This window comes from Botryllus schlosseri, chromosome 13 (genome assembly GCF_051294905.1).
Source record: "Botryllus schlosseri isolate E-star chromosome 13, Bs_hap1, whole genome shotgun sequence".
In the NCBI taxonomy this organism is placed as follows: domain Eukaryota; kingdom Metazoa; phylum Chordata; class Ascidiacea; order Stolidobranchia; family Styelidae; genus Botryllus; species Botryllus schlosseri.
Genome location: NC_137248.1, coordinates 10,151,376 through 10,169,983, shown reverse-complemented (window position 1 = coordinate 10,169,983; position 18,608 = coordinate 10,151,376). Strand labels below are relative to the sequence as shown.

Below are 18,608 nucleotides of genomic sequence, written 5' to 3'. Positions count from 1 at the left end.
CCATACCTAGGTCTACCGAAGGAACAGTTTCTGTGGTAAATGTGTTTTTTTTTTTGAAATAGTACTAATAAATCATTCGTTTATTAATTTTCATCATTACAGGTCATGCCAATATTGCAACTGCAAGAAAAACAGCGTGGTGTAGAAGTTGTACAAGCGTAGAAGTTGTAGAAGCGATCAATAAATCGACCAGTCGCACAACAATAGCGTTAGATATCATCAGTGGAAAAGAACTGCGGAATGAAAAAATATAGCAGCAATGACATTGACGGCTATCGATCAGTAAAAGGCACACTCGGTCCCCTACTTATGATGTGATACTTTTTGTGCATTGTGTTTTATCACTATTGTACAAGCGAAGCAAGAAGGAAATATTCTTTGAAGAATCGACATCTTCAGAAAATTACGGCATGGTCGAAACTGCAGAACTGGACTTTGGTGTAGGATTTCAGTTAATTTGAATAACAAAAACTGGTATTTGTCATACTCGATCCCATAATACTGACCGATATAATATTCATTCACCATAAAGTATCGGCTATACCATGATTTGAGTAAGTTATACCATAGAAATTTAATTTCTATAATTATACTGAGCTATATAAGTTACCATAATGCAGCACGATGCTGATGTAGACCTAATGTCCGCAAAATAGTATTTTCTCGAAGAGAATCGGGTTAGCGGTGACGGTGTCGGTGGGTAACGAAAGGAAGTTCCGTCATCGTTAACCATTATTAATTTTTTATTCGTATATCGATGTATATTCTCTAAGTAGTGATTACAAAAAATGTTCATTACGCTATTATTTTTGGCAGGCCTGGAATGTTATCAGATATTCCTAGACCTTCAGATTGTAGCCGGTAGAATTTAAATTGTTGTTTTAAATTCAAGGGAAGCCATCATCAATATTCACAATGACTTCGGAGCTTTCCCAAATGCTCGATGAGTTGATGGGAAAAAATAGAAATGCTGCTCCGGACGACAAAAGTCAGGATCTCCATTGGAGTGACAAGGATGTAAGTAATACAATCTGATCTGGCCATCTGGATCTGGGTAATGTGCATCGCATTCCTTCGTAAATTTGAACAACCAATTTGTCCAATACGGTTTCTATTTTCCGTTCATTGAATGATTTCAATATATTGTTCTGGCAGGTCTGCAAGCACTTTCTCTGTGGATTCTGCCCTGCAGAGTTGTTCACTAATACAAGATCAGATCTGGGACCGTGTCCGAAAATTCATGATGAAGCCCTGAAAAAGGTATATATGTCAACTGAAAACAGTGTTTTTCTTTTCGGCAATAGGTTGCAGCTGACAGACGTGTTTCTTGCATTAGACTAGTCAAGTAATTAAACGGAAAGCTGCCTGTGATGCTGCCATCAATTCCACTCTGGTATACTTACCATCATATAGTATTCTTACTATACTCACTGTGCTGATGGAGCATTGTAATTTTTCAAATTTTTCAACATCAAAGTGTTAGTTCTTGGTTCTTGATGATTCAAAGTTTGAATGATGCAAAAAATATTTGTACACATCATCTGTATCATAATTTTTAACAATTATCTCTATTGATAATCTTTTTGTCTTGTTTGTTGAGTAGGCTGTATAGGCAACTAGTAGTAAAATAGCAACCAGCACAAAGAAGTTGACACTGGAAATCTATGCAATTGCAAATACCTCCTCAATTTCTTGCACGATGAACTGCGCCTGTCAGGCCAAACCAAACTTGTGTTTGAGCTTGCACTGCCATTCTACATGTGGAAATGCCAGAATGTACAAACAGTCCAGTGCGAGATCCTATTTTCATTTCTTATTCCGATTGTTTCAGACCTATCAGCAGAGCACCAGATATATGAAGATGTCGTACGAGGAAGAATTTTTACACTACCTGCAACAATGCATGTCAGACGTAGAAAGACGGATACGGCGAAATCACCAACGGTTACAGTTGAACGAAGAGAAAAACCAAAAGGTCAGTTGCACCTTTGACATGTTATGTCAGCAGATCTTACAAATGCTGCTCCTGGTCGTTAGTATTTACTTGAACGTGGCCCTTCCTATCATCCAAGTATCTATATGAAACCGAAAGTTATCTGACTTTGATACGAACTGTTCGGAACATTGCAGCCCGTTGCTACACCCAACAAGGATACGGAAGACCAAATCAACCTATTAACGCAAAGAATCGAAGAGTTGCTAAAAAAGATTGAGGAACTCGGTAACGAGGGGAATGTAGAAGAGGCGCAAGGCGTCATGAAATTGTGCGACCAACTAAAGGACGACAGAGAGAACCTATATAACCAGCAGCAGGGAAACGTAAGTTGACCGTGCTCCATCAGCTCTTCCCAATTGCATGAGTGATGTCGGTTAAATAAATTGCCTTCAACCTGCCTGATGCAGGCTTGCGTTTACAGAAATCCGAGTGACCCAGGAATCGATGGTCATAGTAGTCATCGTTAGTACTCTCTGGTTAGTAGAAGTAGAAGGAACTATTTCGAAGTAGGCTAACTATAAGTAAGTAAGTATAAGTATTCTAGGCCTTAGTGCAGTCGTTCCCAACCGCTGGGAAATACAATGGTTTCTGGTGGGGAACAGACCCATTTATTAAACAGTCTACATATTACCATTACCAGTTAACTGCTCTGGAATGTATGTATTGAAAATTTTATTGCGTCTTGTTCACAAAATCTAATTTTTTAACTCCGGATAACCAATCTTGGCGTCACAAACGCATCCATCACGACCAGTATGACGTGAAATAACGCATTCGCGAAATTTTGAGGGTTACTGATATCGGTTCACCACACGTTTTATGCTACAGTTATAGGTGGTTGTCTTGCGTACTGGTGTGTCTTGTTTACTCAAACAAGCAAATAGCTGCTGCGTAATCACAGAAATTTTGGTTAGTGAGGAATGAAGGCTTGGAATAAATCTGAAGTGGGGAATGAAGACAAAATGGTTGGGAACCACTGCCTTGGTAGAAGTGAAAGTAGTTTAAAATCATTACGACTAGAGCAGTGGTTCTCAAACTGGGGGACGTGAAGCTGCGATCAATTGAAAAAAATTTTAGTCTAATTTACCTCTGGCTCATTGTTATCGCTCTGTGTATAGTCCCAATTTCAGAATTCTCTCATCAACAGTCATAACCTTCCATGCCATCTAACTATCCGTTGGGATTGCTAGCATTCCAGTTGCATTTTGTGATAAGACGATAAGGGGGCGCAAAATTTTTCACGTTCGTAAAGGGGGGCGTGTCAAAGAAAGTTTGAGAACCACTGGGATAGAGTAATCAAGTTTCAAAAGTAGATTTTGTCGAGACTTTGTATAGGCCTACTTATGGTAGTTAATCAGTAATGGGCTGTTTCAGAATTGCAGGATCCAGCTTCGTGACTACCATCGCAAAATTAGTAATAGTGACGCTACAAATAGTTGCAATCTTCAAAAATATATTCTCGGCAGTTACTGTGATGGCGTTTTTACACGGTTCTTATGATGATTTCACACATAAAATTAATGCAAACTTACCCGAAACTGCTTGCCTATAATATTCGATGTCGACAGACAAGCAGAGTAATGCGAATCTACTACTCAATCCCACCTCTATTGTGATTGTAATTTCAAGGCTAGGAGTGCTTGTGGATGATTGTGAGCACAGACATTGTCGCTGCGGTAACGCGTGGGTTTTATGTCGCAGGCGCTGGATCAATTTACGGTTCAGGAGAAACAGATGGAGGTGTGCGAAGTGTGCGGTGCTTTTCTCATTGTGGGTGACGCGCAGTCGAGAGTGGACGATCATTTGATGGGCAAGCAGCATATGGGGTACGCGAAGATCAAGTCTCACATCGAGGAGTTGAAGGAGCAGATCAGAAAGAAGGCGGAGGCGCCCGTTCAGGAGGAGAAGAAGAGGTAGGCCTTGTTACGGAGCAGAAACGTTTTTTAGTATTGTGGGCCGTATGAACTGGATGAAAATTTTGGGTGGGTGAAGCAGCCTTCCGATGGTGCAAATCATACGATGTTTTCTGAAGCTCAACACGTCGCTATTGCAATGTTACTTTCAAATTATACTCAAGTCAAGATGAAATCACGATGCATAGTCACCATTGAGCATGAACCCAAAGATTGATTGCAGCCTGATTTGACCCAATTCAAGCCAGAAATATTTTACACAACACATGTTTCGATATTAATATCGATATATGTTTCTGTGATTCTCAGAGAGGAACAAAAAGAGAGGACAGACAGAGAGAAAAAAGTGGACGACCCTCGCCGTGGCAGCAGGGACCGGGAATCGGACCGCCACCGTTCCAGAGACCATGACTCGCGTCGGTCCAGAGACGATCGGCGAGACAGTCGACGTCACGACGACAGAAGAGATTCCGGCCGGCGTCGGTCGAGAGACCGCGACAGGGACCGCGGGCATCATTCCAGATCTAGAGACGACAGGGACAGGTAACTTGCTTACGGCGCTGATCCAACTCATAAGCTACCTCGAATTTTGTCTCCTCGGTAGAGTTGCATTTGTTATGGCATCGTAACAGTAAGACCAGCGGTGGTAAGAGTAGTTTGTTTTGGTACTGACATGGAAGGAAAAGTAGAAGCAGTCATTTTTTCCGTATTTTTCCATTTTCCGTTTCGGTATTTTTAGTTTGAAAATTTGGAAAAAGTGTCCTCCTTTCCCGATTCCAGAATATGGTAACCCTAAGTAAAGTAACCACACTGTTGGTATTTCACTTATTGGTACCGGTACTTGAAAATGCGACCAGAAACTGTTAAAAGTGAGGAAAATCAGTATATTTTAAATGCGAACCGTTCGATATCACCAAACAGAGTTATAAAAAGGGGTGTTAACGAGACTTTAACTCGAAATTGAGCTGTCAACGAAATCACTTGGACTCGAGTCACAATATCATAACGTACTCATTTCCAGGATTGTAATCAAATCACAAGGATACGAGTCAATCTCACTTTTTAAATTTTGACTCGAGTCCAGTCCGAGTCATAGCGTTTTGACTCGGGTCCAAGTCATTATGCTCAGTTTTCAGTTCAATCCGGTTCAACCCTCTTTTTCAAGCCTGCTCGGGTGATATAGAATGGCTCGAATTCATAATATGGTAATTTTACTCAGTCTTAATAGTTTATGGCCCTATTTTCCATGTAACGGGACTGACGGACGAAATACCAATAATGTGGTAGCTTTACTATTCTTCGAAGTTACAATGAAATGTCTGTCTTTGCCATTCTAGTCTCGAGTCCATGACTTGGTTCGAGTCATGCGCAATGACTCGAGTACAAGTCGAGTCATTTTATGGATTTGAAAAAATGAATGAGTCAAGGCGAGTCGCCAAAAAATCGCGTCATAACTCGAGTCATTACAACCCTGCTCATTTCGGATTCGAGTACTGGAATCATTGAGCCGAGTCAGTCATGAAATGATTGTTGTCGTTTTAGGAGACGATCACACCGGAGCAGGTCCAGGGACCGTGACAGGCGGCACTCCCGCAAGCACTCCAGGCCGCGGTCGCGCAGCCGGGAACGCAAGGAGAGCAAGCGCGCTCGTCGGAGCGGATCCAGGGACAGGAAAGATGCGGACCGCGACAAGGAGTCGGCCAATCAAAATCATGGTTCTCACAAGAGCGGAGGCGGCGACGAACGTGAGCGGAAGACTAGCCTCGAATCGGAGAACATGGGTGAGCACGGCGGTCTGATGTTTTGTAGTTGGGTTGACAAGGGGAAATCTTTCAACTGGAAACAATGCGACGATCAAAAATTTCAATTTGAATAGTTTGACTAATTAGTGTTGAAATTTGAAGTTTCCAGTTCGTCGCTGTTGAAAACTAATCCGCTTAGTGCGAAAAGCCCAGCCTGGTGGCTGTTAGAGGACCGGGACCTTGTACAGTTGTACACCAGTGGTTCCCAAATTGTGGAATGTAAGTAAATCAAGATTTTCAAGATGTTCTTATCCAAGTAATGCTAATGGTCAATCGCAGCTTGTGGTCATATTTAATCAGGCGTTCAGCGCTGGTTCGCATTGGTACAAGCGAAATTGTGAGGCCGGCCAGGAGATATCCATCCATCCATACTTCCTAAAAGTTTGTAAATCTTACTTTAGAGCACCTGCAAGAACATTTTTAATCAATTTCGAAAAAATATATGTTCCCTTCAGATATTACTCGAAATTGTACACAAGTAGAAAAGTTCGTGAAACGCCGACATACAATGCTGCGAGGCTTTGTTCCTAACGTTGGTATTTGTTTTTTCAGAACAACAGGAGAAGTCTGCTTCCAACGGAGGCCAGTGTAATGATTCTAGCGCCGATGTCGCCAAGACAGATGGTGTTGGCGAAATGCAACCGGGCATTACCGAAGGTGACCAGTAGTCAGTATGGTTCGAGCAGGTAATTTTGCACAGTTCTGATTCTGGACTCTGTCGGTTCGCGCCTCAAACTCTCAAAGAATCTACAAGCACCTTCAACTCAATGCTCATTTCCACACTCCATCTCCGAGTCAATAGCCACTGTCGATCGCGATATGTCTTTCCATGCAATATCTCTTCAAGGCAATGTTTTCGAAGGCCAATCTTTGATTGGATGCTGAATTGGGTAAATGGTTACCCGAGTTGCCTAACCACATAGTTTTTCCTTCCATCTTAAACTTCCCAACGCTGCTCCAGTGCTGCTGTATTTGACTTTTCTTTCCACGTACTGTTGCCGAAATCGCTTTCTTTCGGTTCATTGAGGATTTCAATCCAAACTCGTTTTCCCGTTCCCTCGACACGATTACCTTGCGTATACCTTGCTATTCTCTTCTGCATAGCTATATGTGTGTATTCTTGTATTTATCGTTACTGCGTAGCGGCGGTGGTGTTGATTTTTGTCGATTGCTACCCAATCAAAATCATCGAGACGAGGGAAATCAAACCATATGTTTGAGTCGTTACCAATCGAGTGGCTGTGCCGGCAAAACGAGCAGGTACCCGATTTTTAGTAATTTGAACGCAGCTAACATCTAGTAACGTCGCGACCGGTATTTGGATAAGAAGGTACGATATATCAACTGCGACCGCAAAGAAATTTGTGTTGAGAAAGAAAGGTATTTCATAGTTCTATTTTAAGCGGAGGTACTGCCTCACACGGATCGTGCCGTTGTATGGACCTGATGGTTTTCACATTTTTGTGTATTTGATTGCGCACCGTGCAACTATTCTGTTCACAAGGCCCAGAACGGTGAATACTAAGAAATATGTATGGCATTAGAAAAATAAGTAGGAACTTGATAGTTCAAAGGCTTGTCCGCACTGGACTGTGCATTTCTGGGTTATAACTTGATGCATCGATTCAGGCCCTTTTAACTTGCAGTCGTTTTAGAATGGACACTTCATAATGTACATATCCACAATTGACTTGGTACACATGGGATACAACCGTGAAAGAGTACGTCATTGGACTTTTGTGCCTGGTGGGGGTATATTGGGGTGTGCGACAATCGTGCTTTCAAAATGTTATTTTCAGGATTGTGACTTTCCGGATTGATCTTGTCTGTATGCTCGTTGAAATGCAGCCTGCCATATTACCGGTATTTTCGAATGAACTTTCTAGGACTAACGGCCACGAATCACGGTCAGAATCCGTGCCCTGGCCTAAACGATTCTCTCGTTTGCAGCGTGCCGCAAGAAATTTATGTGTAAAAAGCTGAGACGGCCGGATTTCGAATCAAGCACGCAAGACTGAGGTGGGCTTAAAGGGGGCAAAACAGTGTGATTGCGATTGATTTTATGAAGCTTTGGGATCGATCATGCTCAACACCGAGATTTCACGGGAATGATCGCTATGCTAACACCCTGGTAGTTGGTCTGCAACATTTTGGATGGAGGTCTCTGTCGTTTGAAATAATGTCCCGTTGTTAAAATAGGTAAATTTGATAGGATTTTTACGCCGTTCCTGTAGTTGTTGCCCCCCTTTGCGCCTGTACAGGCACATTTCGCGATTGTCATCTGCAGTTTTCAAACGTTTGTTACGTTCGGTTAGAATCGACTATTTGCTTGGAATCTTTTGTGCTTTGGTTTTGTTTGTGACAGCCTAGGTCAGGTGTTAGCAATACTGTGATGTGTTCAGTTGGCAGGATGACAGACAATTCGGTCTCTGCACGCTTCGGGTATATCTTATATGCCCTTTGTAATTCCGTCACGGGATTATTGCGTATGTCTGCACACCATGCGATGCCAGACCTCGCAACACATTCTCGTGTATCAGATGGGAATTTGCCATGAAGTATGAAGGAGCCTTTCGTAATTGAGGTTGTAGACAGGGTGTCACTGTCAACAACTCTGTTCGGTGTAAAGCCCAAAAAGACTGCATCGAGCTCGGAGTTGGCAATAACGGCAGATAAATTTTAGATATAGAATGCGTGTTATTGGAATTCTATTCCCATCAGAAGACGAATAACAGAGGACGTGAACGCTAGTCTACTGATGCCACTGATATGCCGGATAACATGGAGGTACCGATAGGCCAGGATAGGTATATATTCAGTTGAAACATTTTACCACGCCGTTACGACTATTCGTACCTCAATATTCACTGTATCTCGGACATAGTATTGTGCATTTGCGGTTTGACTTTTAATAAATTGAGTTTGAGGGGCGGATGACTAGGGTTTCCTGAACTGACCAAAACTTCGACCATTATCAAAAAACCATCAGTATTCAGTATACCATGAAGTATGGTCAATTGGTCAACTCATAGTTCTACGATATGCTTGCGTCCGGGCACAGATTCGCTTCGAATTGGTGTGCAATGCATCGGCAGTTCGGCACGTGTCTGGCGGGAGCGTGATTTATCAGTGTATTCCCTGCATTAGTGGTATCGCAAAGGCAGTGTGCAATGTGCATCGGACAATTGATGTGGACTGGTGGGACCGCAAATAAAGCAACAGTGCCATCGTAAGCCAAACGTGCGGTGACACAATTTTATCTTGTGTCCACATCCCACCTTCGCGAGTGCGCTGGTGAGACTATAAATTGATCCTTCAGAATTATTTTAATCATGGACCAATCCCTCTAATTAATATGACTAGAGAACATTCTGAACTGTTTTGCGTCTTCCGTTATTGGATCATGGTTCAATTACCTGCTCGGCTATTTGTGTGGTCTGATCGTAAGCAGGCTGTGACGGGAAATTTAGCAAAGGACGAGCGCACGGCGTTAACATATTCGTAAACGCATTCGTTAGGGGGCGATCGTAAGTCGTTGGGAACAAGACACATCACCATGACAATCAGTCTGAATTCGGGAAATGCTTGCTTAGTTTTATTTCAAGTTGTAAAATGACACATAAAGTTGGAAGTTCAGAGTTATAGGCATTGTTATCGAACAATTACATAGAGACAGACAGAATACGGTTTCATAGAATATATCTGTCGTCAAAACGTGCAAGTTCTTACTTCAGGCGTTTTTCACTAGGCCAGAGACCTGGACCGAATATAGTAGCGCGTCTCAAATGTCACGCATTGTTTAGTTTAAAAGAGCTGCTACAGAAGTAAAGTTTCTGGCGCGATAACATTAAATATACCCGGTAGCACCGTCATAATTGCGCGTCAATGATATGACGTTCAACAACTCAGAAGAAAACAACAGTCTGTTGCAAGATATCTTGACTATCGACGCCAAGGAAAACGGTCGAGATGGAACCCTACTCGAAATGTATCGGGATCTGTTAGATATTGGGGAGCGTTTGAAAGGGGGAATCTTACGAGCGGTGGAAGAAGATGCAAGGATGAGAGCGGAGAAGGGTGAAGAGGAGGAGGAGGAGGAAGAAGAAGATGAACCAGACGAAAGTAATGATGACTCAGAAGATGATGATGACGACGATGAAGAATCACCCAAATCAAAAGTATGAATGCATTTTAATAATTATGCGGATACAATGCGCATGCACGGTACCAGTATGTTATCGTACTACTGTATCGGGCTTTACTGTACCCTACAAATTTAGGCCTGCTGGTACGAAATACGAATAGGCTGCTATACATTGTGTGAACTTACATGCGCGATCACTAAGTTACCTCTGTGTGTCGTTATTTAAACAAGAAAATCTAAGCTCTCAAAGCCGGTGAATAATTTACGAACGCATTGTTAAAGCTAACGTCACTAAGAACTAGGGCTTAAGATAAATATTGTATTGTACAAATAAACCATTTGTTCCAGTTACGATCAGTTAATATGAATGCCTTGTGCCGCAACCCAATGACTTTACGAGTTCGTAATAAATCTTCTTACGTCCCGAACTACTGGGCGGTGTGTGACTAAGGCTGAATAAATACCTTTGCAATCGAAATTTCACTCAATTACTTACAAATTCAGAATAACAAAGCAAAAACGAAGAAATTATCGGACATAGCGCAGCTCATGGAGGCGTTATCACTTGGCCAAAAACAGAAGCAGCATCTCATGATAAAGAAGACCATATTACTCAAGTTTGAAGAAGCATTATTTGGAAATAACAGTATCACAATGACTCTTGATTTGCGGTAAGTATTTACGTTTCGCCGTCAAGTGTATGTGTTCGCGATGGCCTTGCGATCATTTATTTGACATTCCGCCTCGCCTTATGGTGACCGAAATTTATCACATCTCAATAGAACCATTTTAGGGCTGGGATTTTCGTCGTCATTAAACCTATTCTCTACGGTCACGGATGAAGTTACTGCCAATATTTGGATACTCATTTTACGAATTTATCGCATTATCGACCCTCCCGCGTCTACTCTTACACGGGCAAAATACACTCTTATTGTGCTATCATATTAGTTTTCAATTTACCCCATTGTTACGAACACAAAGAGCGCGCCGAAAGCGCTGTAGATCTTCGTCGGCGATGAAAAGTCTAGGCGAGTTACATCAAATATGATCGTGATCGAATGACTAATGGCGTGGATAGAAAGGCTAACGTGGCTTGTTGTGGTCAGGGTGCTTGAATAGGTGATTAAGCAAAAGGCTAAATAGTCTACTACAATAGTTTGTCGAACATAGAAACATTGATTTGGAGCTTTCGATTGTGTCATCACAGTCTTACACGCTTGGTCATTGCCCAACTTACCAATTTCATGAAGGTGTATGCGTAATGCGTATGCGTAGTAGGCCGTAAGGGGCTGGATTTACGATGAAACTTTAAATATTATCCTTTGAACACCACCAATTGTCAGTTGAGATCTAAGGTTGAATCCAAGCTGGACGCATTCCAGTATTACTAATTTTCCTTCCAAGCTACACCATATATATCTAACCTTATATAATATATCAATTATATACACCCGTGCACAATCTGCACAGAGAGTGACTGGCAGCGTATTTATTGATGTAGATTCTATAAAATAGAAATTTACAACACATCAACACAAAATTATTTCAAGTAGTAAGTTAGTAGATAGCAGCTAAGTTCCCCCTAATTTTTCGCGAGTCTGCGCGCACTCGCATACTCATTGCGCGGTCCCTTTGACAACAGTGCGCGGCTGCGCACGCGCGTAGCTTATAGGAAACATTGGATAGCAATCACCATAATATGATGCATGGACGTAGCAAATCTATCCCAAACCTACTTTTCACTTAACAAAATTGTCAGACAGAATTTGGCTTTGAAACTGTAGTTTAGGCGTGTAGAAGCGGAAATATTGTCTGAAACGGATCAATCCTATAGTAAGCGGTAAACCGTTTCAATGTGTTGCTCCATCACGCTCTGTAAAACTCCACCCTTGAATCCCTACACTTTGGTGCACTTCATGTTGAATTTGTCAGTAGCTTGTGGTAGGCTACAACTGCATGATATGGATCAACGTGTTTTGGGCTAGAACCTGAGTTAAAGCAGAGGCTCCATGAAACTCATTTCGCGCTCAATCGAACTGGCATGACACGGATATCGAAATTCAAGCTATAGTTAAGACTCGATGAGAAATCTATTTTCAGTGCCAACTTTAAACTCTGTCATGACTCATGAGTATTTAAAGTGCACCATGACCAGTTGACCATTGACCAGCATCACCATGGCGATGAGATTTCTTGGAAATGTATGACATTTTGTCGAAAAAAATAACTCATAAAAGTTCGACGGGGAGCTATGGCATCGTTACTGGTTACTGGTTACCGGAAATGGCAGAAGCCATGCACCGCAAATTTTCTCATTCGGAACGACTACAGGAGTCGGGACAATATCACTCTGACTTTATCTGTGTCTCGCAAAGAAAGTTGGATCCGAAAAGAATTTATCTCTATGTATAAACGTGATTTTGTTTTGTTTTATTATGCAGTCACGTTGGCGAAGATGGTGATAAGGAGGGAAGGTTAGAAAAACTTCTTCAGTGCCGAGATCTAACAAAATACATTCCGAAACAGGAATCGACAGAAAGTGGTGAGACTATAACGTCTATCTTGCGCTAAAGGGCCAGCCCGTCATCAAACTATTTGTGTTCTGTTTTAATCAAGGTATTTCGATGGAATTCGCCGAGAAAGCGAGACTTCAAGAATGCATCAACGTGGCAACGAATCCAACCGACATCTTATCCGTTCTAAGGCCAAAAACACCTAAAAAAATCGCGACAAATCTCATCAAACAGCAATATAATCTTCGGTAAGAACCAATGGCATATATCCGAGTGTATCACACAACGTGTATGTGTTGTATTATACGGCCAGCAATGAGCAATCTGGCCCGTGACGCATTTTTGCACTGCCTGCTGTTCATATCCATCCATGTAGTAGGCCCTACTATCCTCGATTCTTCAAAATATCGTTTCACAACAGCATCACAAACTGGCGGTACCGATTCGAGTGTTTTAATTCAAAATAAGAATAAGAATTTAATTACTGAGTCATGCACCGAAGTCATGTATTGAACCTGATATAAATTTAACGAAATTGGACAACATAGTTTCTGTCCAACACCTGTGGAACATAACATTGAGTATACACCTTACGTGCCCGCTACACAGAGTCTGCGAAACCTTGGTATATCTGTCTGTGCACTAATATTACACCGTCCATATAATTTAAATTCATTTATCGATGCAATATCGAAGACAAGAGTTGTTTCAACTACATAATTTTCTGGTTACAGTAATGTGATTTTACCGAGATATGTTTACTTCTGTAGCCTCAACAGATTTTGAATTCGAATTATAATATTATTCATGACAGATCTTGTCAAGGGTCGGGTTTATGGCTATCGCTATAAGTACAGTGATGAATGCGTAAAATTGTTACAGCCATTATAAATAAGACTCATTCATTAAAAACATGGAAATCAGTTGCTACATGCATTCATTCTCCGAAAGTTATTCTGCTTCAACTGCTTCATTCATCGAATACGACCGTGCACTTTCGAACGTTGTAGTCTGTAACTCAATATACAGTACAATGTTTTCAATTTTCTGATGCCTGCAAGCATGCTTGCAACGCCCTTACACTGCCAATACAAGCGTATCCAGTATGAAATGTTGAAAGGGCAATTAAAATGTTGGGTGACACATTAAACCCAGTTAACGCTATAGTGTCCCGGTCAAAATGGGGAGAGACCGAGGGCCATCTACAGACAGCACCGTAACTGCCACACCCCAAACCCCCCAATTGGGGGGGGCGAGCTCGAATGGGCCCAAAATTATTTCGTGAATTAGCATAAATCATAGTCTATAACCCTATGGGGGGCCCAAGACCAAAGTTTTGGGGGGGCCTGACGAAGTGCTGTTACGGCCCTGTCTACAGACTACCCTGATTTAGTGATTATACCCTCCTGATTGCGACAGTCATATCTCACCGCTCGCCCACCTATACGCTGGTCACAAGCGATAAGGATGGGTCTTTTTTAGTCCTCGGGTATAGCATTTTAGACAAGTAGATCCATGATGAAAAGTGATGAACTTTGTTTTAGTCATCAGCTCCCAAAACTTTCGTGGTTAGAGATTCCACTCATCTACTCAATGGTATTTTGGGGTCCACACTAGAGAATAGGTTAAAAAACACTGTCGTCGCAACGCTACCTGATATCACATTCCGGTCTAGATGGAACACGAAATCCGGAGAAGCCGCGCCTTTTGACTTCTACAAACTAGAAAAGCACTTCCGTAAAGGCAGCGTGCGCAAGGCCTACATCCAAACCCTCCTCTACGAGCACAAAGTCGTCCTCGAAAATTTCCGCGCCCGCCTCAAGAAAGACGCCATCGAAGCCGCAGACTTCGCGCCCAAATTCGTCTACGGCAAAAGGGACCCGTACGCCGCTAAACAAGCCAGCGGCGACGACGAGAGCCCGCCTCAAATACGACCCCGCGACGAACCGAAATTCGTCTGGCAGAAATGGGCCGTGATGGGGCAAGACAGGCAAGATTTAAGCTCAGAATTCCCTCAGGAATTGAAATGGATCGAGCCTAAAGTACGCACTTTACTGCGAAAAATATGCGAGCCTTTAGAAGATACATTTAGTCCCCACGAGACAGAAAACGCAATGTACATCATCGTGCTCAAAGAAACAACCTCAGCTAGTCTATCTGAAATCGGCAATCAAAGTCAGATTTACATTGGCGGGGCCGACAATGGCGTCACAAAGCGTTTCCTGGATGGCGACGACAGCCATTGTTCGCAAATCAAGAAGTGTTTCGACCAGATCTCTCAAATGGAGTCGTTCACACCAATCGCGACATCTCTGCTAATCGAGCTGAGGCTGCTACTGGCTTTCACGCGGCAAGAGCCTTTTGCGGTATTCGCGGTGAAGAGCTTCGACCAGCCGCGTACTTTAGGCAGGGAGGTCCACGACTTAATCACGAAAGCACTGTACTTGGATAAGGATGAGATCTGGGGCCCCGCGCTCAATATGAACTTCGGGTTGAATATGAAAGAGGAAATGAAGAAACGGAGGAAGTTCCTTCCCGACCATTTTCCTGGTTCTAAACGGAAGCAAAAGAGATGATCGATTGCGGTGTCTTATCATTTTCTTATCGTACCCGCGACATTCCGTCCCAATAGCGTTATAGGGCGCGAAGCCCGTTCTGTATGTATTCGTTGAATTTTAATCTTCCTTACGAGTACGGTTTTGTTACGTGCAACTTCAATCTGCCGGTGAATCAGCGGTTGTTATTTTCATCAGCACACGCAATGTAGATCGCGATGTAATGAACCGATAGGACAGTGGTTCCCAAACTTTTTCAGCTTGTGGCACACTAGAAAGATTATAAAACGCTGACGGCATACTTACAGGAGAAAAAAGTTGCTTTAAATTATTTTCACCAAGTTGTATTGCTTAATAACATACCCTCATTTCGTCGTCAATTTCAAGCAGTCTCTCTCGTTCACAGCTTTTATTTTCAGTCAAAACAGAAAAGCCGTGTTATCATATGCTATCTATCAGCTACTGAAACGTTTTCAAGTCGCATATGCTACATCCCTTTTAAATGTTTATGCAATTACTTTGCGAACCTCCAAAATTATTCCTGGTACGCCTGAGAATCACTGGTGACAGACAGTTTGGGAATCACTGAGATAGGAGGATGACGAAACGACCAAATCTAACGTCCACCTCGTGAATGAATGGAGTCTCGCGCTCGATACCGAGCCGACAAATAGCTACTTTCACTTCAGGACCGTACCGACCTTTGCGGACATATTTTAATAATAATGATACTTTGCGCTACAAATTTTGATGCCACAACATTATCGATTACGGGGGAATTTTCACTTTTTGACCGCATGCCGACCTCACTTGTTAGCTGAGCATATCAGCATACATTATTCCTGCACGTGATTTGATTAATGCGTATTTTTCGTCTCGCTGCCAAACAACATAACCTCACCAAATCAAGTCTTACACGAGATATATATGCCGCTTAGATCAGATACATATCCATAGTTCACAAATATACAATGCTATTTGTTATCTTGCGAGTGGTGAGACTATAGAGGCGTGTAAAACGATTAGAAAGGACCAAATAAAATACAACGGTGACAGCTTCAGTTTGAATTCCAGATGATAATAGTTTTCTGCGTTAGTGAGTCAGTCTGTAATAACACTTCCATAATCCTTTCAGCCAAATGTGGCAACCCTTTTACCACGCTCACATTACATAATTATCATACATATAGTTTCAAATAAGTTCATGGATAATATAATCATGTCAGAATACCTCATCTGTAAAAGTAGTGGAATCCGATCAATCTCCCGTATAAAGTAATCATCTGCGGTACAAATCATCATTTTAGATGTGACCACACAGTCACAGCTCTGCTTTATTCCGACTTTTATTGACCTCCGATAATAATTCTACTACATTATATATTCGCCCCGGAAGCCCTCTCTAAATAGGCACTTCTAGGAATGAAACACAGATTTCTAAAACATATCATCCTATATTCTTAATATTGGTCCGGAGCCTACGATATCCATATTCAAATTCATATATCGTAGGCCCTGATTGGCCCACATCAAGGCTACAGTCTTCTTGTCTGTAATCCCTGCCATGAGCTTTTAGACTTGTTGGTCTTACTCTAGCGCCGAAGTATGATTCTTCCTGAATAGTAGCTGATTTATAGAAAATTTAATTAACCTCCAAGTATAAGTCAAGTTTTGGGAACAATGAAAGTAATTTCCATTATTCCAGTGTTGTCTACTCGAATGATCTTTGACTAAATTGATAAGTATTTATTTGAGGAAAGTGCATCGCCGTTTTAAGGTCTCGTGGATATGCCGTATCAATAGAATTTCTCGGGTTGCCGAATACATCTCATAAGCTGTGTCAAGGCACCGCATTCGGAGGAAGGAAATGACTAAAATTGCGTGCAGCTGCTTGTTACAGATTAGAAAGTTGTCACCAGCGCAAAATTTTTTGGATAGTTGCGTATAGCGTGTTCGAAACCACCGCTTCTATACCCTAATACAACCGACGACGAAGTGGAATGGACCCGCCGAAATTACTGGGGAAAGTTGCTGTAGTAACAGGAGGTGCCGGAGGAATAGGGCGCGCGATTTGCAAAAAACTCGCGAAAGAAGGAGCGTCCATCGCCATCGTTGACATTGACAAAGAAGGGATGGACCGCACTCTTGAAGACCTGTCCACTGCGTACGATAACGTTCACTGTGCTGTTGAAGCGGACATCTCGCGATCGGAAGATGTGGAAAATGCGTTCAAAATCGTCACCAGTCGACTAGGAACTTGTACCATATTAGTGAACAACGCCGGCACTGAAGGTGTTCCAGAATTACTGGGTGATCTGGAGGAAACACACATCGACATCGTGCTCAATATTAACTTGAAAGGAGCCATTCTAATGTCTAATGAGTTCGTTAAGCGATTAAAATCATGCCGTCAAGGTGATACAGGAAACGAGACTCGCGGATGCCTGGTGAACATGTCGAGCATGGCAGGGAAAATAGGATCTACCCACGGCTCTGTATATTCTGCATCAAAAGCCGGCCTTATGGGACTCACCAAGTCATTAGCTCTCGAATTTCCATACAGCAGAATTCGTTGCAATGCCATTTTGCCTGGCGCTATTGACACCAGCATGCTTACTCGCCTGGGTCAAACTATACCTATTCTGAAATCGATAACTGGTTTGATACCACAACAACGGATTGGTACTGCGGATGAGGTCGCAAACGCCTGTCTATATCTTGTGACTGATTCTAGTTCGTACGTGAATGGGGCTATGATTGAAGTAGCTGGTGGTTATGCCAGTTGATTTGTCAAGCATTAGATATGGATAGATATAACCGGGTGTCCTGCACGCACGCATATAGGCTAGCTGCAGGCGAAAAAACGTATAGATGGGAAGCATGTGCGATTGAATTATTCGAGTATATAGCTAGCCGTCTCGACGTTGTTGTGGTTGAAATGTATCTATGTGTAACGAATAAATTATTTCACATCGGCAAATGCTCGCCTTTATTGAAAGAGAAGCTATTTTTAACTATAGCTGAAGATAGCCTCTGTCATCTATTCAGTGATGTTGTCGATGTAGGTGCGATGTTTGTAGAAAGATATGTGAATATAGCATATTCTATAATCTATGCCAGTGGTTCTCAACCTTTTTGTCTTCATACGGACCCCTTATGGACCGACACGGACCCCCCCTCAGGTTTTCGTTCGAAATTAGCTCGATTATCGTGAAACCGTCATATGTCTTGTGCAAATACATTAAATGTAGGCGTCTGATAAACAGCTACTAATTGTCCTTTCTTGGAAATAACTTATCACATTGTAGATATTAGGTAGACTTTTATTATTTCGAAGCGAATCTTGCAGATGCATTTATTGTCTTGAAAATCCGCGTCATCGATTTGGTACGAACGAGTGCTGAAGATCCATTTCCACAAAATCTAGGTGGTGACGAATGTAATATTAACGCGTAACGCTTCCGTCGGCACCTTTTGGTGTGATCGCAATCGCAACATATACGGTACCGAAATTTAGAAGCAAAATTTCTCATAAACATACCACGTCCAGCCTAGTTATTTCTATCTAGCATCTCATCTTGAATTAATTTAGTGAATGGATAATGGTTATGTTTATCTAGGGTTACCATACGTCCTCTTCTAAGGGGATTTGTCCTGTTTTTTGACCTTTTTTGAAAGTGTC

At 42.1% G+C, this 18,608-nt stretch overlaps 4 protein-coding genes across 6 annotated transcripts in view; 3 read left to right on the top strand and 1 right to left on the bottom strand.

Annotated features, from left to right (window-relative positions):
* Positions 1-16,912, bottom strand: part of LOC145453887 (uncharacterized) — a 102,475-nt gene extending 85,563 nt beyond the window's left edge. For both annotated transcript variants that reach the window (XM_080331856.1, XM_080331857.1), the window contains exon 1: positions 16,901-16,912. The gene's annotated coding sequence lies outside the window, so the exon portion shown is untranslated. The remainder of the gene's footprint in view (positions 1-16,900) is intronic.
* On the top strand, positions 782-8,046 carry LOC145453881 (luc7-like protein 3). Of its 2 annotated transcripts, none has more exons than XM_080331849.1 (9): positions 782-1,017; positions 1,156-1,260; positions 1,832-1,975; positions 2,131-2,319; positions 3,698-3,909; positions 4,219-4,452; positions 5,452-5,690; positions 6,264-6,368; positions 7,662-8,046. In XM_080331849.1, exons 1-9 carry the CDS (start codon positions 916-918, stop codon positions 7,727-7,729), a joined length of 1,398 nt encoding a protein of 465 aa, XP_080187975.1. In that variant the 5' UTR covers positions 782-915; the 3' UTR covers positions 7,730-8,046. The 2 variants fall into 2 exon arrangements, with proteins under 2 accessions (XP_080187975.1, XP_080187976.1); XM_080331850.1 differs by having other exon boundaries at positions 785-1,017; positions 6,264-6,397.
* Positions 9,236-15,035, top strand: LOC145453880 (uncharacterized). The gene is made up of 5 exons (XM_080331848.1): positions 9,236-9,889; positions 10,360-10,526; positions 12,300-12,400; positions 12,475-12,619; positions 14,047-15,035. Exons 1-5 carry the CDS (start codon positions 9,602-9,604, stop codon positions 14,945-14,947), a joined length of 1,602 nt encoding a protein of 533 aa, XP_080187974.1. The 5' UTR covers positions 9,236-9,601; the 3' UTR covers positions 14,948-15,035.
* Positions 15,237-17,906, top strand: LOC145453886 ((3R)-3-hydroxyacyl-CoA dehydrogenase-like). The gene has a single exon (XM_080331855.1). The coding sequence runs from the start codon at positions 16,927-16,929 to the stop codon at positions 17,710-17,712; it is 786 nt and encodes a 261-aa protein (XP_080187981.1). The 5' UTR covers positions 15,237-16,926; the 3' UTR covers positions 17,713-17,906.
* The last annotated feature ends 702 nt before the right edge of the window (positions 17,907-18,608 follow it).

Coding starts and splice junctions, on each gene's coding strand:
- LOC145453881 (XM_080331849.1), top strand. CDS start 916: ATGACTTCGGAGCTTTCCCAAATGCTCGATGAGTTGATGGGAAAAAAT. Junction 1,976..2,130: donor ACGAAGAGAAAAACCAAAAG/GTCAGTTGCACC, acceptor GGAACATTGCAG/CCCGTTGCTACACCCAACAA. Junction 4,453..5,451: donor TCTAGAGACGACAGGGACAG/GTAACTTGCTTA, acceptor TTGTCGTTTTAG/GAGACGATCACACCGGAGCA.
- LOC145453880 (XM_080331848.1), top strand. CDS start 9,602: ATGACGTTCAACAACTCAGAAGAAAACAACAGTCTGTTGCAAGATATC. Junction 9,890..10,359: donor AAGAATCACCCAAATCAAAA/GTATGAATGCAT, acceptor TTACAAATTCAG/AATAACAAAGCAAAAACGAA. Junction 12,401..12,474: donor ACAGGAATCGACAGAAAGTG/GTGAGACTATAA, acceptor GTTTTAATCAAG/GTATTTCGATGGAATTCGCC.
- LOC145453886 (XM_080331855.1), top strand. CDS start 16,927: ATGGACCCGCCGAAATTACTGGGGAAAGTTGCTGTAGTAACAGGAGGT.